Source organism: Ascaphus truei, chromosome 1, assembly GCF_040206685.1.
Source record: "Ascaphus truei isolate aAscTru1 chromosome 1, aAscTru1.hap1, whole genome shotgun sequence".
NCBI lineage: Eukaryota > Metazoa > Chordata > Amphibia > Anura > Ascaphidae > Ascaphus > Ascaphus truei.
The window spans coordinates 441,589,526-441,616,974 of record NC_134483.1 but is presented as its reverse complement, the minus strand read 5'-3'; the positions used below and the strand labels follow the sequence as shown (position 1 = coordinate 441,616,974).

The 27,449-nt window shown below is 43.6% G+C and overlaps 1 protein-coding gene across 3 annotated transcripts in view; it reads right to left on the bottom strand.

The window, feature by feature from the left end:
• TRPC3 (transient receptor potential cation channel subfamily C member 3) overlaps positions 1–27,449 on the bottom strand; it is a 138,965-nt gene that overhangs the window by 54,941 nt on the left and 56,575 nt on the right. For all 3 annotated transcript variants that reach the window (XM_075616011.1, XM_075615994.1, XM_075616002.1), the window contains exon 3: positions 12,965–13,144. In XM_075616011.1, coding sequence (XP_075472126.1) covers positions 12,965–13,144 — 180 coding nt within the window. The remainder of the gene's footprint in view (positions 1–12,964; positions 13,145–27,449) is intronic.

Sequence of the window (27,449 nt, the reverse complement as noted above, 5' to 3'; positions counted from 1 at the left end):
ATTCCAGTCTCAAACTCTGTCTCTTTAAATCGGGACTCTTTATTTGCCTCCTCAGCAGCAGCAATCATAGACAGTGCACACAGCCGGCTGTCCTCCTTCAGGATGTCCACTGATGCCACTCTGGGTCAAGGGCACCCAGAGTGGGTCTAGCTCTTCCCTCACCCCCTATGCAGGGTGAGAGGTATTTGATCCACCTATTGCCCTATAGGTCTAACAGCTCCACTCCTTCTCATCTCACTAACTAACTCACATACACACTAACTAGGAAATGCACTGCTCTAAGTAGTTTCAGCAGGCACCGCCCCTGTGTCTCTTGATTGGACACAGGGTCAGGTGACCTACCTTCACCATCTCAGGGCAACTGCTGAAGTAGGGAAAATCCATGATTACTCCTGGCAAACCTGCCCTTACACAGGGATTACTGCCAGGAGGAGAGTAGAAATATAGCCCTTAACTTACATGGGCTACATATATTTTGTGCGTTTCTTTGCCCAAATAATTATTGAGACAAAGACCCCTTTAGGAAGATGTCATCTGAACAATGAGTATATGTGGTGTCATTATATACTGTGTAAAAAATAAATGTGAATGATTAAATAATAGAAGGTATTGACACTTAAAACTCCATCTTAGAGGCTTTAGGAAATCCAGGTAGATGAATATTTTTATAATTTATTGATAAAATATTTTACCAGGAAGTAATTCATACATTGAGAATTACCTCTCGTTTCGAATATGGAATATAGATGCAGTGTTATGTGGGAGTGGAGTGGTCAAAAGCTTTTAAACGTCGTCAAAGAACTTACTCCACACATTGATCATGTTTAATGTGATATGACAACCATTTAGGATTGTGTTAATAGCCAGAGGAGATCACTACCTCCAGACAGTGAGTGAGAGTAGGAAAGGGCGTTGTTCATATAGAAATCGTGTGAAAGAGGAGCTTCATACCACTAAACTGAGACACATGAACTGTGAAAAGGATATAGAAGATGTTGGGCCTCATTCACAAAACAGTGATAAGTGGTTTATACTACTATAAATGCCAGTGATAACAGGGCAGTATCGTGCTATAACAGCTTTTTAACGACTTTTAATACTCAAAAAAAGTCATCCGACAAGCCAAAAAAAGACCAACATTGCTTTGATAAGCTTATCGAACTTTAAAATCTTGCAATATTTTGTCGCCAGCTAATGTCTGGTGCTAAAGATATTTGCAAGATGCATCAAAGCATATTGTTTTTATTTTTACTGCACAGGATTGATAATGGAGGCCGGCGGGGACCCCCCCACAGAGTCCTGTGGACACCCCCGGACACCCGCAGACACCCCTGGAGACCCACAAGGATTCCCAGGGGTCCCCACTGGTCTCCAGGGATCTCCTCAGGTCTCTGGGGGTGTCCTCGGGTCTCCGGTGGTGTCCAGGAGTCCCCGCGGTTCTCTGGGGGTGTCTGCTGGCCTCTGGTATCAATCCTGTGCAATAAAAAAAAATTGCAACTAGTTTTATTACCTTAGCGACTAACCGCTAAGGCAATGAAAGGGTTAAATAGCAGGCACTGCATAGTTGTTGGTACAGGGGGTTGGGTGGAGCTTGTAGTTTCCCGTGGGTGGGTGTTTAGGCCTTGCAGGAGGGTGGCAGTAGAAGTTAACCTCTTCATTACCTTAGCGGTTACAACCACTAAGGTAATGAAGGGGTTAAACCCTTGTGCTAGCTTTCCGCAAGGCCTAAACACCACCATGGGGTAACAAACACCTTCACCCACCACCTGTACCAAGAACAGGAATGGGTAAAAGTGCTATTAACCAAACATAGCTAATAGCGCTTATACCCATTCAGAAAAAAAATGACAGTGCAATACATAAATACAAACCCTCCTCCCCCTTCAGTCCAACACCGACACATACAGTACAGTAATGGGCAAAATTACTATTATATTGTATAATAATAATAATAATAATAATTATGTTCTTATATAGCGCTGCTAGTTTTACAGAGACATTTTGCAGGCACAGGTCTCTGCCCAGTGGAGCTTACAATCTATGTTTTTGGTGCCTGAGGCACAGGGAGATAAAGTGACTTGCCCAAGGTCACAAGGAGCCGACACCGGGAATTGAACCAGGTTCCCCTGCTCAGTGCCAGTCAGTGTCTTTACTCACTGAGCCACTCCTTCTCATAATAGCGCATTTGCCCCTTAAAAATAAAACCAGCCAGCATAAAGTTAATTAAAGTTGCACTTACCCCTGCCAGGATAAAAGCTGTCCTCGTCCTCATCACTGTCCTTGTCCTCCATTGGCAGCAACATTACAATAAAAGAAAAAATAATGTACACTAACCCCTTAATCATCTTCGCGTTTAGTAACTGCTATAGTAATTAAGGGATTAACCCTCCTCCCCCGCTACCCACCCGGGAGGCCTAACCACCCACCCCGGTGAAACTACCCCACCCTACACCCCGCTACCCATTGATTGGTACAGTGTTAAACCATGCCCATACTTTGCCACTATGGTAGTCAATGGGAAACCTAGAAAAAAGAAGCACCAAAAATAAACAAGAATTCAAAAAAAAACCACCAAAAATAAACCAGAATTCAAAAAAACAAATACCAAAAATACACAAGAAACAAAAAAAGTATCAACAAAAAAAATAACAATGCCAAAAAATGCATTGCTTGTCACTGTATTTATCTATAGCCCTAAAGGGGCATAGATAAAGACAATGGCAGTCAAAGGGGAACCCAAAAAAATGTAAATTAAAAATACAATAAAAATACCTGACAAACAAAAATGACATACAATTAATGTTTTTCTTACATTTTGATGTCTTCACTCTCCGATTCCGAATGCAGCAGGAAGCTCTCGATCCGCGATGCAATGTTCCTCAACATCAGGTAACTTCTTCTTTCTTGAGTCTTCTCTTCTGTATTTTCAATCCAATCCATTGGCGGATGTGGTCCCGTCGTCTTCTTAAGGTCAAATGAGACGGGACAGACATTATATAAGGCCTGTGATGTCACATTTGAGTATCAAATGATACACCCCCAATACGATTGGATGGTATACCATGTGACAGATTCTTTTTTTTTGTTTAAAGGATGTGATGTCATCAAAAGGGAGGAAAGCCAGCCAAACAGGAAGGCTCTGCTTCCCTCCTTGATGACATCACAAAAAATAAAATGGCTTCCATCACATTTTACTCCAACCAATCTGATTGGTTGTGTTAAACCATGTGACAGCTTCAATTGTTTTTTTGTTTTTTTGTACTTAAATTTTTATTCAGTTTAGACAGGAAAGGACAATACAACATTAGCTTGAGTACAGATTACAGAATGTATAAATCAAATACAGTGGTTCACTGGATCCTATACAAATAGAATAATTATAGCATGTATCTGAGGTACATCTTATTGGTTAGTAAGGTCAACAACTTACGTTTTATCCACCTATCTGTATACACTGGCGACACACTTTATTCGAGCTCGGCTAGTCCCACGAATTCGGGTATACCCGGGTGTATTGAGGTTTGTGACTGTTTTCTGCCCGAGTGCATTGGGTTATTTTCCAGGCAGGGATTGAAGCATTTTATTCCCGCTGGCTGCAATACTGCACAGTATATATATATACTGCATTACAATTCATGAATTTATGCCATCTGGTAGACATGCGAAGCATTGCAGCCTATTAAATCCTAATCATTATCATTTAACAGATCAGCCGCCCGTCAGCCAGGCATGAACCCAGGCTGGGAAGGCAAACGCAACGGGGCTTGTCAGAGGTGAGGAGCGGCGCATTCCAGGTATCTGCCAGGTACATACTGGGTATTTGCTCGAATAAAGTGTGTCGCAGCAGTACATGACCTGATTTCTCCTAATCAAATGAAATCAACTTGGTGTAGTGGTGGGTCTAGATCCTAAAGTATTAAGCGGGAGGAAGAAATGGGTAGACAGAAAAAGAAAAGAAGACGGGGGGGGGGTCGGGGGTCGGCCCCGGCCCACGGGTCCTCCCCAGTGCTGCGTCTCAAGCCCGTCCGGGCCTCATAGTTATCCACGGGTCCCAGGTCCTGTAGAAGCTGTCAGTGGACTGATGTAAAAATGCCGTCATTTTTTCCATTTCCATAACCTCGCTAATTCTCCTTTCAACTGCACGTTTGGAGGGAGGGGCCAATTTCTTCCAGGAGGCCGCAATAGCGCGTCTGGCTGCCGTGAGAATAAAAGATATTAGTCTTCTCATCGGAGGGTCTATATCTGCCACCGGTTTAGCTAATAAAAAGACCAGTGGATCTATAGGGATCTGGAGTTCTGTGATCTCCTCAATGATAGATTTAATCATTTTCCAATAATTCTGGATAACCGGATATGTGGGCCATGTCTCCCTTTTGTCCACATCCCCTCCAACAGCGGTCAGACACCAGAGGGAATATCCGTTTAAGGCGCGCTGGGGTGAGGTACCAATAATACATGATTTTGTAAATGTTTTCTTTGATTGTAGTGCATATGGACGTTTTTGATGCAAACTCCCGTATGTCCTCCCAATCGTATTTGTCAATTTCAATATTGAGATCATTGGCCCATCTCATCATATAATCATGGTCTGCGGAGTCCGCTTTTGACTCTAGGCTCCCGTAGATGTTTGTTATTAAGCCTTTTAGGTAGACGCCTTTGCTACTTAGCACCTCGAACTCTGACCTTGGGGATAGTTTTTGAAGAAAATGCCTACTTAAAATAAATTTAGATCTAGTATCTCATATTTAGCTTGAAGCTCCTGAAAGCTCAATAGTTTACCGTTATTTAACAGGTCAGCAATTACCCTGATACCCATTGCTTTCAATTGGTTGAATTGATTAGAATCGCAACCTAGGGGGAACTCCGGGTTGTCAAACAGCGGAGTAAGCTGTGAGACGGGGGATAGCAAGCCAAATTTATTTTTGTTTTTTGTCCAAATCTTCCACGTATGTCTCATCGCTTCGAGTTCTATTTTCTTTGACTGTGTATCTCTTCTCTCACCAGCCCACAAACCTGTTGGCAGAGAAGGCGTTTTCGCATAGTACGTTTCAATAGACAACCAGCAAGTCTGGGTCGGGTCGGTGTTCCAAACCACCACTTGCCTTTACTGGGCTGCTAGGTAGTACTTGAGAACATCCGGAAGACCCAACCCCCCCCCTCCTTTTCGAGGCCATCATGACCATTCTGGTCACCCTGGGTCTTTTGCCTTGCCATATAAAGTGGAAAATTTTGTTTTGCAGGTTTTTCAATTCAGGCACTGGATTGCGAACTGGGAGGGTCTGGAAGTAGTATAGGAGCCTCGGGAGGACATTCATTTTTACTGATATCATTCTGCCAATCCAGGATATCTGGTGTCCTTCCCATTTGACCAGGTCCTTTTTAATATTTTCAAATAGAGGGGGATATAGGGAGTGGTAGCATCTGGTCATGTTTATTCCCAGATACTTGACATGTGTGGGACTCCACTTATAATTAAAATTTAGTTTTAATAATTTAAGTTCTTGGTCTCCCAGGGTCAGATTGAATGCTTCGGATTTATCGGAATTAATTTTATACCCTGAGATTACTCCAAAGTCAGAGAGCGTCTGTTGGAGATTGGGTAGTGAGGTTCGAGTGTTCGCCAGGGTTAATATTATATCGTCTGCGAATAGTGAGATTTTATAATTTGACTTCCCTATTGTTATGCCCTGTATATTCACATTTGACATTTGGCTGCCAGTGGCTCGATAGTGAGAGCAAAGAGGAGAGGGGACACGGGCATCCCTGTCTCGTACCATTTCTTATTTTGATTGGCCTTGGGCTGCTCCACGGCAACTTGATCGTAGTCGTGGGGGACCGGTACAATGCCCGGAATCCTGTCAAAAAAGAGTCCCCGAAACCGAATTTTCCCATGGTTTTGTCCAATAATGCCCAATCTATTCTATCAAATGACTTCTCTGCGTCTAGGCTCAACAGGATAGCTTTAGTGTCGATACGGTGGATATGGTATATAATGTTAATTATTTTTCTGGTGTTGTCAGACGCCTGCCTACCTGCTACAAATCCGACCTGATCAATATGGATTAGTCTTGGTAATATGGGGTTTAACCTGTTGGCCAGGATTTTACTATATAGTTTCAAATCGGTATTCAGAAGGGATATTGGTCTATAACTACCGCACTGCATAGGGTCTTTCCCTTCTTTGTGAATTATAGCTAAATTTGCGGCAGACATTGATGGTGGAACTGGGCTGCCCTCCATAAAGGAGTTGTACATTTCTGTCAGGTGGGGGATCAGTAGTGGTAGGAACCTTTTATAGTAGATGTTGGAGAAGCCGTCCGGGCCCGGGGCTTTGGAGACTTTTAATGTTTTTATTGCCTCTGTCAGTTCCTTATGTGACATTTTTGCATTTAAAGCTGCGTTTTCTGTGTCTGACAATTTGGCAGGTTGCAGTTATCTAGATATTTCTTAATTGTCTCCGAGTTTTTTGCCTGGGGTTTTTCTCCTTGGGGCCTTAGATTATATAATTTGGTATAGACGTTTTCGAACTCCAGCGCAATTTTATTTTCGTTATAGCTAATATTGCCCCTTTTATCCTTGATTGTCGTGATTTGCGACCTGACCCTCACTCCCCTCAGGGGGGACCTTGTAACATGGTTAAACACTTATCACAACTTTTATAATTACATAACAAAATTTACTGAGAAATTTCTTTCACCACCATTTAACGAGTGGGTTTCCCGTACTGTAAACAGTCCATGATCAATTGCAAGTTGGATCTACCTAATACAAGAACCGGGACACAGGAAGAGTGTGTACAACAAGGGTATAAAATAAACTTAGGGTAACATCCATATGGAAAACCGTTTATCCTGCCTTTCGGTAGTCCAAGATCGCGTATGAATGATTAAATACTAAACTTTTCCAAACTAGGCAGGGGAGTCTCCTACCACTTACTTATAGAGGAGCGTATTAACCGGGGAGAGTCAGAGGACCACGGGAGCCTTCTGTACTAGACAATCAGAGCCAAAACTAGCTGTGGCCCAGGCGTGTTATTAATTTAGGGTGGGATTGGGGTCAGCGCCCTATAGCCATACACAGGGAGGAAGTGTTAAAGTCGGGCTTAAAAGTTCTGTCCCCCAGAAAGTCCACCTCTGACCTGTGTTTGATGATAGTGTTCGGACCTCCTCGCTCTAACCGGGTATGTGCACTGCTGTTCTTCTTTTCCGGGGCTCCCCGCTAAGTCTCCGTAGCTCCCCATCAGCTCCCCCCCCCACACCCCAGAACCAACGATGGAGGCCCCCAACGGCCCCAAAACCCAGCCCCCCCCCTCCCATCGCGCCAAACAAAAACAGGTTAACAGCTCCTGCAGCCATCGGCCATCCCGTCAATGGCATTGCCGGAGCTCCTCTCCGGTATCTCCAGGACAGGTGACCCCCTGCCTCAGCCTTCTCACGCTGCGGAGGTGGGCTCAGCAATCAGAAGCCAGCGTCTGGGGAGGTCGACGGGTCTCTCAAACTCCTCGGTCGGGCAGTTGGTTCTTCTGGGCATTTTGATCCGCCAGCCTCTCTGAAGCCCTGACGCCCCCCCGTGGCCCGGTCACCGGGAATCCGATAGGTCTAATCTCTGCGGGGCCGGAAGTTCCACGCCAAGCTCGCGTGCGAATTGTGGCATATCCTCCGGTTGTCTGATGGATAGTTGTCTGCCATTTCTCGTCACAATTAGCCGTAACGGGAATCCCCATCTGTAGTTTATACCTCTCTCTCGTAGTAGCATAGTTAGAGGTTTTAACTCTCATCGCCTCTCAATAGTTGCCTTGTGAGATCGTTAAAAATTTGTAGGGGTTCTTCTTGAAACTCGATCACGTTTTTGTCCCTGCAGGCTGTTATTATTTTTTCCTTAGTGGAGTAACTGTGCATGCGCACAATCACGTCCCTTCTTCTTTTTGGGTCGCCTGATTTGGGAGCCAGCGCGCGATGAGCTCGGTCCAGCTACAGATCTCTCTCTTCCAGGCCGTCGCAGACACTTTTGAAAAGATCCATCAGATAGGGCCTAAGGAGGTCAGGAAGAACCTCTTCAGGGACATTGCGGATCCTCAGGTTTTGCCTGCGGCCCCGGTTCTCCTGATCCTCCAGGCTCTCTTTTAGGCAGGTAACCTCGGTGCCGAGGTGAATAATCTCCTCGTCTGCCTCTGTTTGCACGTGGAGGGCTACATCTAACCTGTTCTCCTGGTCTGCTGTTCTCCTCGTGAGGCTGCCAATTTCCTCCTTTAGCTCGGAGGCCAGATTTTTGAAGTCCTGCTGGAGGGATCTGTATAGTTTGTCATGAGAGGATGACAGCATTCCTTCCAGCATTTCCTCTAGATATGCTCGGGTGATATTCCCCTCTGCTGCGGATACCTCCGTCAGCCTCCCTGAATCTTTTCTTTGAGCTTCGGCACCATCTTGCTCGACGGGTTGGGACCCCGACCCTAATGGCGCCGGTGAAAAATACTTGTTAAATCCCTTCGAGGTTTGTGTTTTTCCTCCTCGGGACATGTTGGGGGTTTCTTCTGCCAAATTATAGCAAGTTTTGGGCTGATATTTTGGGGGAAAGTTGCTTAATTATCACTTTATCCGTACGGGCTTCTGGAACTCTCTTCCTATACTGCCATACTGGTCGACGATACCGAAGGCCCCCCCCCCCCCTTGGACTTAGCCTTTAATCTCCAGTTTGAATGAGGGTCTGATTGGCTCTCTGTGGGGCTTTCATGCATAGGCAGGTCTATCAGGTCCCTTGTTTTGTGGTCTCCGTTCTGCCTCTGCAACACTTTGCAGAGCTACAGTGGTTCAACAGCCTTCCTCCCCTGCACCCGGTGCCGCAGACCATCCAGAGAGAGTTGATCACCCCCCCCCTCAATCACCCGATCGGGCGTCCCTGCGATGAGCACTCTGGGTCCAGTGATTACTCTAGGGAGGGGGTGGGGCGAGGGGGGGGGGGGGGACCGGAGCCCTCCTTGATATGCGCCCGTTCTTGTATAGCGCGGGAGGATCCTCCAAGCACCACCGAGGGCGGGGGGGGGGGCGGGTTCCGCACCTTCCTCCACCGGTCGCCCCACTCCTCTCGGCACTTTGCCGGTCCACCCTACTCCAGCCGCATGGCTCCGGTGGCCATTTTGGAAGCACAGGGAAAGGCAGGGGGAACTTCTGCGGCGACTGCGGGACCCAGGGAGCTCAGCCGGCTGCTGCAAATTATATCTTCTGAGTGGGGTCAATTTGGCAGATGGCTGGGTACCTTTTTGGTAGTTTAATTTTATTTTGAGGGCTTCCTCTACTTTTCTAACGCCCCCCTGGACGGAGCCGAGCTGAGCAGCGACCTTCCTGCTCCACGTCCAGGCCACGCCCCATCTTCAATTGTTTTTTATGGATATAGTGACGTCCCTCCTTTTCAGATTCTTGGGGGAAAAAATGGAAGCTGTCACATGGTACTACAACCATGGGCACCCACCCTGGGCAAGTACCCCCTTCACTCACCCCCTCTGCGCCCAATAAACCAGCTACTGTGCCTTAACCCCTTCATTGCCTTTGCGGCTAAAGTAATGAAGCTGCTTTAAAGTGATTTTTACTAATAGTGTGCGGGAGCAGCAGATCTCCGGAGCCTAACCGCATAAATTCCAGTTTCGGGGAACCCCTGCTTCCCGAGATACATCCCGGTATCCCGGTAGATGCGGTATCCCTGCAATGTTTAAATTCTCCCGCGTGATTTAAATGCTCAGAGGACACAGGTACCCCATACCGGGGCCTATAACTCAGGAAGTAGGGCATCTCCGAGACTGAACTAATATGGTTCAGCTCCGGAGACCCCCTGATCCCGTACACATTAAAGCAGCTTCATTACCTTAGCGGCTAAGGTAACATTTAGAAAACAAACAATTCATTCGATACTGCATTTCTTACCCAACTTAAAAAACTTGTATTTTTTCTTAGTGAATACCGCTTTGACCCACGTTTTATAGTGCGATAAAACAATGCAAAATAGATTGGTAATGAACTGATTTTATCACTGTTTAGTGAATAGGCCCCAGAGATGCTAAAGTTCACTATGAAATGTATGTAATTGAAATATATACTACATATGATTGCACATTTTTTTGCAGTAAAGATCAAAGTTATAGCAATGTTATCGGTATCTTAAAGCCTATTCTATATATACAATGTTCAACCAAAAATATTAGTGAAGCCCTTTAATAAATACAGCATCTGATTAGCACTGATTATCTTGTAACGTGTTTCACTAACCATTCTGTCACATGCTTCTCTGAATTTTACAAATACCTCAGTATCGTTTATCATAAATCTGGTTTTGCGTTGTTTACTTCAGTAAAGTGTCCAAAGAAAACATGTCCCAGGGTTTTTATATAACTTGTTTGAGCTTATAAGCTTGATGATTAAAAGCTGTAATAAACACTGGGCGTTCTATTCCTGGAAAAGTGTCCTCGTGATGGTCTTTATATTGCCAAATATGTAATATATCATGTTTTAACTTTTCAATGGTTCACAAACATACAGTATATCAAGTTCTATTTGGGTCAAATCTAGGGATGTTCCAGTAAAAACTATGCATAATTTTCAGAGAAGTACTTTTACATCTAAAACATGGGCCTGTTTTAAAGATATTGGATTGTGAACTTTTAAACTTGAATTTAATAAACCTCATTTGTTCTACATAACAAATTGCATTATGCATTATGAGCTATGACCTAACCCCCTTAATGCACAGTAGCTGGTAGATGAAAGCAGTGAAAACATTGGGAGCTATTTATCAAAGTCATGGGTTTGCTTATGAAAGCAAGTGAATTGTTTTTCTTTCATTTCCATTGTTGGCCATTTATGTGGTGGAGGGGGTTAAATTTACCAGATCTCCTCTCAGATGTTAATTGGCTGAAGTATGCTTGTATATGTAGCCCTGGTAAGAAATTGGGCTATAGGTCTATCCTCCTACTGGTATAAGCCCTGCTAAGGGCAGGCTGCCAGTAGTTATCATGGGTTTCCCCCACCTCAAGCCCTGCCTTGAGTGGTGAAGGTAGGCCACCTGACTCTGTGTCTAGGGCAAGAGACACAGGGGAGGGGCCTGCTGACATCATGATAGACAGGGCTGTCCCTATTTAGTGTTCAGTAGGAGTCAGTAGTGTGTCAGTTCTGAGCAATGAGTTGCAGAGGATTAGTGTGTTACATTTGGAGGAGCTCAGGCAGGCCCTGAGTAGAGCTGATAGTGCTGCGGTGGACCAGTGCCTCCCACCCTGCCTAGGGGGTGAGGGAAGAGCTAGCCCCACCCTGAGCGCCTGCGGCTTGGGGTGGTGGCAGGGAACAAAGAGCCCCAGACAGCCCATCCTGAAGGGGTACAGTCTGGAGGAAGATAAGATCCTGTACCTGCTGTACTGTGTGCTGCTGTTGTTGCTGTTGCTACTCTGCTGTGTGCTGTGAGCAATAAAGAAGCTGCTGCTGTTTTATAAGAGACTGTGTGAGACTGAAATCTCTCGCCCCAGACCGGGGTTCTCTGGAAGGATTTCACACTACCCTGCTAGGGCTTTCCAGAGATGGAGGCGTTGCACAACTAGAGCCAGATGAAGGCATCCACCCCAGAAACCTGTCCCTGTTGTCCCCCATACCATCGTGGGAGACTCAGGCCCTCCTGTTCCTCACAGGTATGCACCACCAAGACACATGTAGCCAGACCTCAGCACGCCCTAGGGGTCCGATCTGCGACCGGGAAGGGAGGGGCGTCTATGGATTACATATAATAATAGTAAGAAGAACCAAAAAATATTTCTGCACCTTGGACAATTGGAGGTGTGCAGTTATATCTAGTATTGCAATGTACTTCACATTTTTCAGAGCTGCATAAATGTATGCAGCTCTGTAAAGAGAATTGTGCAGACAAAAAGAACCTGTCTCTAAAATGTTTCAATTACATTTTGAGCGCTGAGGCCCAGGGAGCAGGAACGGCTCGATGTCGGCTCCATCGGTGCAGTCGCGTCAAGTTGCAATGACAACGTCACATGATGCCACGACGTAGCAGAGATGAGGAGCAAGAAGAGATGCTTGAGAAGGTAAGAGGCCCAGGGCTCTCCCCTGGTGCCCTGCCAAATTCCAAGCCGGCCCTGCCAGGGAGATAAAGTCACTTGCTAGGTCGCCAGAGCATAGCAGTGATATTGCAACTGGGTTCTCCACCTACCGCCAGTGCTGTTCTCATTCATCTATTCTTTCCACCTTACATTACAGCATATTCATTTGTAAAAGAGCCAAATAAACTTCTATACAATTATCTGTATGAACATAAAACAAGTGGAGGTGCTTTATTTTCTGGTTTTTGGAAATACGAGGTATAAGCCAATATATGATGATGACACTTGATGGAAACATGAACATATTACAGTATATACTTCCATCAATTTAAATAGCAGAGTTGTATCTGTTATCAGGCACGTTTTGACAAATCTGATATATAATAAATGTTTAAGCAGAACTGAGCGCATAAGTAAATTAACTATTGGTGTTCTCCATTAAATAAAGAAAAACCCTGATGGTGTAGAAAGGAGAAACATGTTTTTACTGTACATATTTCTTCCTTTAATGTACTTATTATAAAAAAGGTAGGCTGAGTATGGCACCAGATAGAAAGACACAATAATATATGTCTAGCTCTTAAATTACTCTTTCATGGATAGCCATCATTATTTTGTCCGCTACAAATCGCGATAAAGCTATTCAATGATATCTGCACTGAAAAACAGAACAAACACAGGGAATAAGAAAGCAGCGGTATTTCCAAAGATATGAAAGTCTCTCCATGGTGACTACATATTTCTATTATTCCTTGGGCAGATGTGTTATTTTCTTATGTTCAGCCGTTACTCTAATGCAGAAATGTGTTTACGTTATCAAGAAATTCTGGATCTCTCAGCGGTCTTACAGAGCAAAAACATGAAACAACATTGCGGGTTTACCTTCTTCACTTCATACTTGATGGCCAGTTTCACACGGCTAAGGGAAGGTCTGTGAGATTCCACCGGCTCAGCATCCACATCCCCGTTCAGAATGGCCTCCACTTCCTCAGAATCCCGGCACAGGTCAAGAACGCCAACCACAAAGTCTTTGCATTGCATAGAGAGCTTGCGATAGTCATTCTGGAAAGGAAAGTAGAGAAATTGATGTTAGGGTCAATCAAGGAATCTCACTCTTGTTTTGGTTTTGGAGGATGTAACCTTTTGATGACCACATATTAGCCACCTTCAGTCACCTTCAAGAGGGGGTTAATATGGTCTTGATAGTATGTATATAAAAAAAAGAATCCACAGAGAAGAAAAAAGGACTCAGCTTGAAGAGCACTCAGTAGCCAGATGTCAGGTTTGTGAATTATATTAAAATGAATCTTTAATATTATCCTAGTTACAATAAAGTATACAAAAAAGACAAACTCATAACTTAAATGTGAACTAACGTGTAGCTAAGTAGATAGTGTCTCCTGGATAGTAGATGCTAAGTATATTGTATAATTTCACCCAGTCCGTGGACTAAATTGTCAGTTTTAGTCAGCCAATATTCAAGCAAAAAGTATCAGAATCGCAAATGATTCACTTCTTGTGGGAACTGACATGTTTTGTCTGAGTACAGAGTGCCAGTATTTGCCCTGTTCTTTCTATAGTTGCAAACATTTTGTGGTTAAAAGAGATGTTACATTTAACCTTGTAAAGTGGTAATTGGTTGTTAAGCTATAATTTTTCCATAGACTAGTCAGATGCTGGCACATAGATCAGCTCGCTTGGAGTATTTAGTTATAAATAATCCTTGAATGTTTGTGAGATTTGATACAAAATGTTGCATACTGCCACAATACTTAAAGTGATCTGATATACAGTATGTATGTATGTATCTCTTTATTTATATAGCGCCATAAATGTGCATAGCGCTTCCCAGCAGTAATACGTGACAATCATATATAATAAATGATATAAATAACACAGAGGGTAGAAGTGCTTCAGACATAAAAGTAACATTTAGGAAGAGGAGTACCTGCTCTGAAGAGCTTACAATCTAATTCTCAGGCTCTATATGATAGAAAATCTCCAGGTATATTGCACCTCGGCAGAAAACGGTCAGTTATACAAACAAGGAAGATCCAGATAATTGTACTGGATTCAGTGCTGGATATGTACAAAATATTTTTTATTATATGGTATTATTCACCACTAGTCATTACATTCACAGCTTGTAAATGGCTGTTTCAAGCTAGTGGTTGTGAACACCACATAAGCAGTTAGCCTTAGCAGCCAGCACATGTATCCGGTAGACATAAGACTGGGAACCACGGCAAGGTAATTGAACTCAGCATATACTGTACGATACCATCAACGCCTGAAACAACCATTTACAAGCTGTGAATGTAATGACTACTGGTGAATAATACCATATACTAAAAATTGTTTTGATCAACTAAGGTTGATCGGGTATCGTCTGTGTTGTTTGTTTAGTCCTTTTCTGGAGCTTTTCTATTCCATTCCTGTTACTCTGTCCCCTCATCACTGCTTTGACATGACTGTTTTTCGGAACTTTAATTCCTAACAAAACTGCAGCTGCATTGAAAATCTACCCCCCCCCCCCCAGTGCACATCTGCATTGCCCCAAAGGCGGACAGCTTGATGGGGCTCCCAAAGAGTTGCTCCCCTCTGCACAGGACCAGCGTGCTAAGGGTTAACATTTGCTTGTACTTTGTGCAACGTCAACCCCACCCAAAGACTACTGAGGCTTTCTATTGAAGCCTCATTGAGACAGGGTTAATTACCTGTTACAGTCCCATTGACGAAGAGGCGGATACATACTTTTGACAAAGAGCGTACACACGAAATGTACATAGGGACTGACGTCATTAGTCATTGACGTTCATTCCAGCGAACGGCCAAGTTGGTATTCTCTCTCCCTATGCAGCATACTAGTACCGACACCTGCATATGGAACTGATCGACCGGCTGCCAGTCTGCTCAGTACAGCGTGAGCACTAGTGGTTTCTCCACTAATTAGCATGGTCTCATTCCAAGTTAGGCTTAGCACAGCAATTCTTTATAGGGCTACCTTACTTTCCTTTACCACCTACCTTCCTATCTTTTCCTTATTGTAGGGCGCTATAATAGGGCTCAGAATTATTCTTACATGGGCACTTTCCTATTAGTAGCAACACCAAAGGAAAATTCCTGTTGAGAAACAGGAATACCCAGTTGCGTGCACTCTCTAAATACCTTGAAAGGGAAAATGAGTCATACAAAAATGTAAATAGGGAGTGCGACTGGCACAGAGAAATCACTGTGTATAACTGTATCCCCGAAATAAACAATGATGGGTAATCTGGTGTAAGATAAAAACTAGACTTTATTTTAACAACCATATAAAATAATGGGGGTGGGTTAAATCACCAGACAATAGGTGAGTTAAAACCACCAGAGAATGGAGGAAAATACTGACAATCATAGATTTGTACTTGGAAGTATACTCAACATCAGGGGTGCGCAAAGTGTGGGGCGCGAGATTTTTTAGGGGGGTGTGGCGGTTACAGAAGCCCCACATCTTCCCCAAGGCATTTAAATTAAATGCCGGGGGATAGCGTGAGTCCTCTGTAATTCCCTTTCCTTGTCTCTGGTGACGCATCACCATGGCATTTGACGCCGCTGGGTCACGTGATGTGGCGTTGTCATGGCATTGTGACATCATGTGACCCCGCTGCGTCTTTTGATGCTGGAGACAAGATAAGGAAAGGGCCGTGAGCAGGGGGGGAGAGCAGGCAGGGGGGCCCGTGGGAAAAGTTTGTGCACCCCTGCTCTATATACAGACTAAATCCCATAATGGAAGTTTGAATAAGGGTAGTTTTATTTTGCCTGTAGGTGGGTTGGAACTCGGAAGTTCTAAGTTAATATAGCATTGCCTGACTAATGGGGTCTATTTATTAATATGACTCTTCGTATCATGTAGTAGATAAATATGTCCGAAGATGGGGCAGTGATCAGAAATTTCGCAATCCCTGTGAAGGTGCTTGTAAAGCACTCCGGGGCACTGGTGACTAACCCACTAACTTCCTGACTTCTTTTGGGGATGCTTTATGAAGCTCTCAGTGGCCTTGTAGAGCACTTAGGGGCGCTGGTGGCTAACTCCCTACGTTACTGACACTCTACTATATTGCTACACCATGTAAGGTATTGTGGACAGGCAGATAGGAGTATATAGAGCTAGGTTCATCACCAAACACCAACATCCATGAGGGTGCTTGTGAAGCACTCAGGCGCATTGATGATTCCTCTTATACTCAGCTGTTAGCCTCTGCTGCGATCCAGCTGCCAACGGAGTCTTAACTGAGAGTTCCGTGTTGCTAGAGTTGGTTGAAGTCCCAAAGTCCCTTCTAAGTAACGGACGGACAGACAAATTACTAATAATGGAGCTGGTGCAGTCACCGAACACTTCCAGACACCCAAAGGTGCTTGTGAAGCAATCAGGAGCGCTAGCCCCCTGCTCCACTAGGCAGATGCTACTACTGGTGAGTGGAGACACCTACAATCTGACGTCACCGCGTTCCCGACATACGTTTCACATTAGCGCTTTTTCAAGGGACTCCCTTTAGAATGCTAGATAATTCTGTGTCACATCAGTTACCATTTTTCTCTGACCGTCTGTCGGAATGAACGTTTTTAAACTCACTCTAATATATTAGCACACCACCATTTTTTTTATCCCTCATTTATTTTAGAACATTTTGGAAATAAAATTTGAATCTTAAATACTAATCATCAGCACTCATTTAACAGGGGTCAATTTACTCAACAGGTGTCAATTGACTCAACCGGCTCTCATTCTTTCACGTTGCCAGTCGTTCTTCTAATATCTAGCTATCTGGATTACTGCATCCTATACTGGCTATTTCGTTCCACCCCATTTATGGGCTCACATTCACAGACACTCTCACTTCTATGAACATAGTTTTTGAGTGCATTCATTTGGGGGATCCCTTGTCTCTTCTACATCAAGGTGGTTGATATTTTTTGTCATCTACAATAAACCATGATCGATTCTGCTATTAGATCTGCATCACAAAAAATACACACATTTCCCAAACATTAAATACACGGAATCCCATTATGTGCAAGTTGTCTGACCATAATAAGCAAACAGCACTAATATCTCATTCACACACTTGAAAGGAATGTTTTGCTTTGTTTCACACGCTGCGTGCCCCAATATATTTACGGTCCATTGAGTGTTGTCCTGCCATCACACACATCGTTTGGCAGCGTCTTGGAGTATAATAAAAGAATTTACCACCATAAATCTGAAGACAAAGGTTCCAGCAATGACCCTGAGTCAATTGTGTAGGACATGCACAAAGGATCTCTTGATGAAATTAATTTTAAAAGTCCCAAGGGAGCAGAACTTCAAAACAAAAATGGAAATGTTTCCAAGTGTAGTTTGACATCAGGATGTTTCCACATGGTGTGTCTATACACTTCATCCCTGCTTGTTTGACAAGTAAAGATACGTTGCTGAGTAAGGGGCTTCCTTTTCCCAGTCACACGTTTGGACATAAGGTTGAAAGATTCAAACATGGGCCATATAAAGGCTCTTTCTCCTGTTTCTTCTTTGATCCACAATCAATGATAGAGCCGCCTTCCTCTAAAATATTTATTGCAACACCGACCACCAGGCACAGAGGAGAGAGTTTTGCCTAGCCTGGGGTATGCCATGATTTTATCACTGGTTAGAGCTGAAATTGAGTGTAGTATGTACCAGGGAACGAGTTGCCCTGAAGGCAGTGAGAGTAGCGCTGCCGTGAGCCTACTGGGTTCACCAAAGATGGCGGCTGAATGTAAAAGTGTGAAAATGTGATTTTCTGTGTTATAACATGATATGTTGTGTTATCAACAGGAGCAATGAAGCCGGATAAATATATATGGAATTGCAATCTAGGCACACTTCAGGAAGGTCTAGTAAATAGTATGTTTTGGCGTGTGCATGTATAGATATAATCAGTAATCAGGTACATCACTCAGGGCAGCAATCATGGTGTTGAACGCGGAGTTGGACTGGATGAAGAAATACAGCACCACGCAGGTAACTTCCATAAAGTGTATATTATAAATCCATCAGGAAAAAAATGTTTCGGCCCTCGCAGGGACCTTTATCAGGGAAAACTAACAGGAAGCAAAATCTCAGAGAACATAAAAGTAACATCATTTGGAAGCGAAGAGAAACCGCATTCCAAGGGGCCTCATACTGTACCACAGTGCAAGCATTGCCAGGCGACCAGTGTAAACAGAGCACACCGGGGAAAGGTTAAGCCCGATGTGTCCTGCAGCATACAAATCCCCATGCAAAGAGAGAAACATACTGTAGAACATCCACCCATGTAAGAACACAACAAATTACATAAAGAACATCAATAACTGTAAAAAAAACATATCAGCAAGTATAATAAATTAGGCAGTTAAATGTATTGGATAAGCAAAGGGTGGGGGATGTTGGAACTGGAGTGCTCTAAATCAGACACAGCTGTAGAGAGTGCCTATATACTGTATGTATAAGAGCAGTGTCCACAGTTGATAAAAGTGTACAAACATTCAACGTATATACCTCTATAAAAGACAACCAGTGGTAATGGCATGGACCACAACTCTCCATAGGCCGGTGAGCAAGGCTATGAAGTATAACACTAGATGTGAAAATTCCAACCTCTAATGGCTACAATAATAGTCCAGTATCAGAACCACAAATGTGGGTCTATCCTTGCATATATAGGGGTGTATATTAGATCAACGTGGAATAAATATTGTGTATATTAAAGTTCAAGTCCAAACGGCTGGCTGGCCGCTGCCCCAGAAACCACGGATCACCAATCCTGAATGATAATAGAAAACAAAACAAAAAACAAGGGCGCTGTAGCAGACTACGGTGTATTGTACTAAAAACAAATAAAGATATGTAAACACATTAATATATCACGTTCAGAGCATAAACATTGTAATGTTGAGACAATAAATATGTAGATAAATGTAAGCCAGAAACTATTGCCTGATATGTTGTAGTGTGGCCAATCTCACACGCCGATCTTGGGAGCAGGTGATGCACTTTCCCTCTGGATCACCGGTATTACGTGCAGTCTCCATAGCGGTTGCTGGAACCGATAATGCAGCTGACTCTCCGTCCGCTACGCTTGCCCCGCGGGTTGTCTCACTCGGGGGGGGTGTCACGTGATCTCCCGGACTCACTCGGAGGCAGCCGCTGGTTCCTTGCATCTCGCTTGGTATAGTATGGTATAGTATGGTATGGAAGCGGCAAGATATTTTTTAAAGAAGGACTTTTTAATGTGCCCAGAACAAGTAGATTTTATTATCAATTGTATTAATTACATTTTAAAACATAATTATTTTATGTTTGAAGGGAAATTTTATCAACAATGTTGCGGGACAGCTATGGGCACGAAATTTGCCCCCAGTTTCGCTAATTTATATATGGACATAGTCAGTGTTCGACAAACCTATACATTTGCACGCCCCGGGCGAGTGGATTTAACATCGTGGCGAGCTCCTATTGGCCCAAGCATCACACGTGTGGTACTAGGTGGCGAGTAGATTTTTTTGTTCGGCGAGTAGATTTTTTGGTGATTTGTCGACCACTGAACATAGTGATATGGAATGATAACCCATTTTTAGGAAATATAATATTTTACAAGCGATTCATTGATGACCTCATTTTTATCTGGAAAGGGGGAGCAGATATTCTTAAGGAATTTATAGCTTTTATTAATACGAATGATATGAATTTAAAATTTACAGTGATCTATGATGCCGTATCCATTGACTTTTTAGATCTGAACCTTTTTAATGATAATGGCAAGATTTGTACCAAAACACATTTCAAAACAGTGAATGCTAACAATTATTTACATTCCAAAACAACCACTTGAGAAAATGGAAGTCTAATATTCCGTATGGACAATTTTTACGTATAAAGAGAAATTGCACAAAAGAAGAAGACTTTGAGGAACAGGCTATTCTTCTTAAGAAAAAAATTTCAGGAGATGGGATATAAGAAACAAGAAATTGAACAGTCACTTGGTAAAGTAACAAGAAAAAATATAATAACTGCGCCAAACGTGATAAAGTGGATTCAAAATTTCAGTCCTTCATAGAGTGTGATCCTGCTGCCAGAGTTTCTTTCAGAGGTGATTCACCAACCTCTGTATAGAGTCACAGAAAGAAAGGGGGGGGGGGATCTTCTGGCGTGTAGTTTCACTCGTATTCCGGAACACATGCAATGTAAACAAAAAGAGGGACCACAATCAGGAGTGGTTAAAACACATTGGTATAACGTGTGGAGTTATATAGGTAACACACGTACATTAAAGCAACAAGTCTCCAAATAAGGAATGGCGAGCACTTCTTGATGTTACCTCAAAAAAAGGGGGGAACGAAGGGAATCATAGCATAACACTGTTTATTAACAAGAGTAATTAAAAGAGATTGCAAACTCACAAGAGGCCACTAAAAAATGGCACAGAGAGGAGTAGTCTCCAGGCTCCAGCAATCGCCCCCCTAAGTGGTTGGATATCCGTGTGGAGTCTGTTCCAGCCAGTAAGATGGTGGTGCAGGGATGTAAATGACAGCAGGGTTGTCTTCCCAGACTTGTGCACAGCCTGGATTTTCTCCCGTTCGTCAGTCTCCTTGCTGCAGCTTCTGCCTTCCGAGCATGCGCATGCGCCACGGTCGTGATGCTGGCCAAGCTGGAATTGCGCTCTTACTCTTCTGTATGGTGGCTTGTGATGACCAAAATCCGTCAGACGCGTTTCGCAAATTAGCTTCCTCAGTGACGTAGCCACCATACAGAGGAGTAAGAGAGCAATTCCAGCCTGGCCAGCATCACGACCGGGGTGCATGCGCATGCGCGGAAGGCGGAAGCAGCAGCAAGGAGACTGACGAACGGGAGAAAATCCAGGCTGTGCACAAGTCTGGGAAGACAAACCTGCTGTCATTTACATCCCTGCACCACCATCTTACCGGCTGGAACAGACTCCACACGGATATCCAACCACTTAGGACGACGATTGGTGGAGCCTGGAGACTACTCCTCTCTATGCCATTTTTTAGTGGCCGCTTGTGAGTTTGCAATCTCTTTTTAATAAACAGTGTTATGCTATGATTCCCTTCTTTCCCCCCTTTTTTTGAGGTATGTTACCTATATAACTCCACACGTTATACCAATGTGTTTTAACCACTCCTGATTGTGGTCCCTCTTTGTTTACATTGCAGGTGTTCCGGAATACGAGTGAAACTACGCGCCTGTCACGGGAGACTCCTGCGGCGGGTAGGATCTCGGTGGCCGGAACAGCACGAGCGTAGTAGGGGTCACAAGCAGAGATCAGAGGCAGGCGGCAGATAGCGAAGTCAGGTAACAAGCAGGGGTCCGAGGCAGGCGGCAGGTAGCGAAGTCAGGTAACAAGCAGGGGTCTGAGGCAGGCGGCAGGTAGTGAAGTCAGGTAACAAGCAGAGGTCGGCAACGAGGAGACTGGAACAGGACAGGGGAGCATGGACAGGTCTGGGGGCAGGGACTGAGAACGGGAACAAACAGGGACAAGCCAGATTACCAGCAAGGGCCTTTACTGTGAACAGACTTAAATACAGGTACAGGTACATGAACAGATCAGGATCAAAGACAGAGGCATGTGCAATAGGAGTCTGACTTGAAGCAAAGGCAATTGAACCAACCAGGAAGCAGAAGCTATAAAGGACAGAGACAGGAGCAACAAGAAGACAGACAGGCAGACAGAGGAACCCAGAGGAAACAGAAGACAGCAGCACACCCAGTGGACAGAAGAACTATGGCTAGGCAGGAGGTCTAGGAGACCCTGACAGCGCCGGAGGATCCCCCCCCTTTCTTTACTTGGTAAAGTAAGAAACTTGAATAGAGATTCAATGGTAAATAAAAAACAAAAACAACCGGATAATGAAACCACATGAGAGAATATGGCAATGTTTATTACAAAACATAACAGGTCTGCAAAAACTATTGGTAAAATCATTAATAAACACTGGGAGATTCTGTTAAATGATAACATTTTGAAAAGAAGAACTAGAGGTGAGACCATCGATTATATTTAAAAGAGCTAAATCTATTAAAAATATCATTGCACCCAGCATGTTACGTAAAGAAAAGGATGGGCCGGACGTTATGTCCAAAACAAAAGAGACCTGGTTGCAGTACGCCCAGCGGGCTGTTATAAATGTGGGGCCAACAGATGTTTAACGTGTCATCATATTAGCAACAAAGGGAATACATTTACCTCAAGGGTCATGCAAGAAACATTCCCTATCAAACAGTTCATTAATTGTAATAGTACCCATGTACTTGCCCGTGTGGGCGACAATATATAGGGCGCACTAAGAAGATGCTGAGGGAAAGATTTCTCGAGCATAAACGAAATATTGCTAAGGGTTTTATGGGACATGGTGTATCCAGACACTTTGCTCTAGAACACTCACAAAACACCCAAGGTTTAAAACTGTTGGGATTGGAGAGTGTCAATATGGGGTCCATGAGACGTGACAGATTCCTGAGGCTGCGACAGAGGGAATCATATTGGATTTTCAAACTTCATACCATGTCACCAGAAGGATTAAATGAGGAGCTGGATTTACTGGCATTTCAGCAAAAATAATATCTGTCCACAGGGCATTAATACTAGGGGAAAGAGTATTATACATGTTTATGTAAATTAATAGTGATATTGTACAAACTTTTAGCTTTATTCATTTTTAAGTGTGAATGTACACAGATTATGTTTTGTTTTTTGTTTTTTCAGTTAAATGTATTGGCAAGGAATCAAACAAAAACAGAGAGACAGCCTCAAATCTATAGTGGTTATGTAGAGATATTAACCATAAATGTGATAGGTCAATAAATTCTCAATAGAATATAAGGTTGAGTGGCTTTGTCTCAGGGTTAATGTTCCAATCCTGCCAGTAGAATCATCGCAAAATTGCAGAACACTAAATACAAGCAGTAAGGCCAAGGCAGGACAAATTGATAACTCTAAGGCAACATTGTAAAACATTTGAAATCATGATTTAAAGTTTAGATAAAAACAAGCATTTGTAACACCACCCTACCTCTCAATGTTAACGTTATGTGACAGATAGGAGTGGTAACGGCTCCAGGATTTACATGTAGATAGATATATTCTGCCTCAATTGCCTTTAGGAGCATCTCAGCATGGCAGGATGAGATCCACTACTTTGCCTTTGGACTGCAAAGCGAATCTCTGAACACTGAGCTGGGCCCCCACCTGAACCTGATATCTAAATACTGTATATTGTTTCTATTCCCTGTCTGGATCCATAATCGGTGCTGATCCACCTGTTTGGCTGACCATGTATGACATACTGTAAAGACTATATGATGCTTTGGGGACACCGATTACCCACACCCTTGGATTTACATGATCTCTACTACTGCTATTTTACCTATTTTAACTATATCTGGGACGTTAACCACTTGATGAAAGTAATTGTTCATACACATACATTATTTGATCTGCCTCTGACCAGCCACCCTGACTCTGGGTATCCAACCGTTTCCAGCATGTTGCTAATATCTTTTTTTTTTTTTAAACATTTTTATTAGGAATTAGGCAAGTTTACAGGCATAAATCACATCACAACATCCTAATACATACTTGTTTTTCAATTTACCGTGTGAGGAGTGGGGGGTCGCCAATAGTGGTGCGACCTCTGGGTCACTGGGTGACCGGGGAAGCGAGAGGTCTGAAAAAGAGAAGGGAGATGGAGGGGGGGAGGGGTTAGGGGTGAGGGGTTAGGGGTGAGGGGGGGAGGGGTTGGGGGTGAGAGGGGGGTGGGGGTGAGAGGGGGGGGGCCCTCCCCACCCCGCTGACACGACCTTCCTACCGACTGAGGTCTCGAGAGTCATAGTTTCTCTGTTTGGGTTCCTTTTGGGTGTCAATGAACCTCCCAAGGTTCTCATATTTTGTAATGACGTGTAGTCTTACGCCTTAGAAACGCTGTCATCAGTCGTTCCATAAGCATTACGTCATCTATTCTTCTCTTAACCGCCTGGATGGAGGGGGGGAGATCTTTTTTCCAGGAGAATGCCACAGCACACCTAGCCGCAGTAAGGATGGAGGAGATTAATTTTCCTACCGGGCGGTCAATTTCCTCTATTGGCCTGCCCAGGAGGTAGGTCAGTGGATCTGGGGTTATTGTGAGGCCGGTTACCTCTTGGATTAAAGTTTGGATTGAAAGCCAAAAGTTTTGGATTTTTGGGCACGACCACCAAATGTGGGCCATGTCTCCTCTATGTCCACAGCCTCTCCAACATAGATCCGAGGCCAGGGCGTAGATTTGCTTCAATCTTACTGGGGTAAGATACCAGTGGAACATGATTTTATAAATATTTTCTTTTGTTGTGGTACATATGGAAGTTCCTGAAGCTGCGTCCCATATGTCCTCCCAGTCTTCTCTATCTATGTCTATATTTAGTTCCGCCGCCCATTTGGACATGTAGTCGTGAGTGGAGGGGCCTGCTGTTATCTCCAAGCCAGCATATATGTTAGAGATCAGGGCTGTTTGATGCGTGCCGGTTTGGCATAGCCTATCAAAGTTAGTGAGGGGAGGAAACTCGAATTTAGGGGACAGTTTTTGGCGAAAATGTCTAATTTGGAGATATTTAAATGGGCTCAGTTCTGGGGCCTCGTGTTTTGATCGTAATTCTTGAAAGTTCAGCAGCCTTCCACCGCTCAACAGGTCGGCGATCACCCTGATCCCCTTCAGGCGGAAATCGTCAAATTGTTTGGATTCACATCCTGGGGGGAAGTGGGGGTTGTTATGGATCGGAGTAAGCAGCGAGCCTGGTGCTGTTAATTTAAAGTTCGTTCTGCATTTCCGCCAAACTTCCCAGGTGTGTCTTATAGCGCCAAGGTCTATCTCCCTTGTCTATGCACCAAAGGTGGGCCTGCAGAGAAGGCGTTTTTACGTAGTGGGATTCAATGTCTAGCCAGCAATAGAGGCCCGGGTCTGCATTCCACACTACGGCTTGCCTCAGTTGGGCTGCTAAGTAATATTTTGTGATGTCTGGGGCCCCCTCTCCCTCTGGATGCCAGGAGTACCGACCTGGCAACTCTGGGTCTTTTGCCCTTCCAAATGAAAACATTTTGTTCTGAATGTTTTTAAGTTCAGAGCCGGGGACATGGATCGGGAGTGTCTGGAAGAAGTATAGTAATCTGGGGAGTATATTCATTTTTACCGAGATCATCCTTCCGATCCATGAGATCTGGTATTCTTCCCATTTATCCAGGTCCTTTTTGATTTTTCCGAACAATGCCGGGTAGTTGTATTTATATAGAGAATGGTAGTTGCATGATACATTTACTCCCAAGTATTTAATGTATGAGCAACTCCATCTATAATTGAAATTTAGTTTCAGTAGGTTAACTTCCGGCTCTGGGACATTTAGGTGTAGGGCCTCTGATTTGTCATTATTGATTTTGTAATGCGAAATTTTGCCGAACTCTATCAGTTCTTTATGTAGCTTGGGTAGAGACGTTTGGGGGTGGGTAAGGGACAATATTATGTCGTCGGCAAAGAGCGAGATTTTGTAATTTGTGTTGCCAATTGGTACGCCCTGGATGTTTGCGCTCTCGCGTATTTTAGCCGCCAGTGGCTCGATCGTCAGGGCAAAGAGAAGAGGGGACAAAGGCAACCCTGCCTTGTACCGTTCTTTATTGAAAATCTTTGTGCTGTGCCTCTTGGGAGCTTAATTGATGCTGAAGGGTTTTGGTACAATGCTCGGACCCCCTCGAGGAATGGTTGCTAATATCTTTTAATATATAGAATATTATATTTTTTTGACAGTTTGATACAGTACATTACACATGCCTGCTACTGTACAACAATTCCAGGCTAATAATGGACTACGTGGTGGTAACAGCGATATATTTTGGGTGACGACTGAGATTCTTACTTTAAGTAGCACATATATATCATGAACTGCAAATATTGATTGCTAATATTTTATGATGGTGCTATCACTTAGCTAGTTTGTGATCATTCTACTGGCAGGATTTGGACATTAACCCTGAGACATAGCTACTCAACCTTATACTGTAGTCTATTGAGAATTTATCGACCTATCACGTTTATGGTTAATATCTCTACATATCCACTATAGATGTGTGGCCGCCCTCTCTTTTTATTTGATTACTTGCAAATACATTTACCTGCCGAATCTATTATACTTACTGTTATGTTTTTTTTTGTAATAGTTATTGATGTTCTTTATGTAATTTTTTGTGTTCTTACATGGGTGGATGTTATATGTGTATTATAGGTGTATGTTTCTCTCTTTGCATGGGGATTTGTATGCTGCAGGACACATCGAGCTTAACGTTTTCCCCGGTGTGCTCTGTTTACACTGGTCGCCTGGCAATGCTTGCACTGTGGTACAGTATGTGGCCCCTTGGAACGTGATCTCTTTTCACTTCTGGATTATATTACCTTTATATTCCCTGCATTTCTGCTCCATGTTAGTTTTGCCCTGATGAAGATCCCTGCAAGGGCTTGTCTGGCAATCTGGCCTAGTCCAGGGGAGCACTGCTCCCTGGACACTACCTGCTCTAATAGTTTTTTTTTGTCGTCCCCCCTGCTGTACTCCCACGGGATTTTAATGGAACACAGGTTGAAAGCCACAGAGATAAAATTTATAGTGAAGATAACGAGGATTATTCAAATTTTGAATGTGAAACATGTGCACGGCACAGTTATGGTAATGTGGGTAATGAGTGAATGCAGCGTTCTGCTTTCTTCTTCTTGCTGAAGCACAGAGTGTCGCCAACCCACAATCTGAAGAGGAGGGTGAACATGGATTCATTGGACATGCTTATAATGACAATACTGAAGGAAAACATTAACTGCAATACTACTATATACAGTATGACAAGACCTGTGGGTAACATGTATCTACTACAAAACACCATAATACAAAAAAAGAGTTACATCAGTACAATGTTTCAAGCATGTGTCGTAGAAAACAAATTGGGTTGTGTGAGTGCGTTTGACGCTGGTGAATGCGTTTGACGCACGTGAATTGATCCTTTAATACACTTTGTCATACTGTGTTGCATTATTTTCTGTTTCTTTCTCTTTTTACATATTTCATGAGAGCTGTGCTCCTGTTGTGTTCTCTATTCTGTGTTTTTGACTCTGTAAAGGGTTTTTGGAGTAGCACATCGCAATTATCAAACGGGTTGTATTTTTCTTTATCCCTATATATATTTATTCACTAAATATCAAGGTGTGGTCATACTAATGCTTTATAGATGAAAGATTAAGTACCTCCCTAGAGCATTAATATTGGGTGCTACTTAGGGAAGTTATACATAGTACAAACACT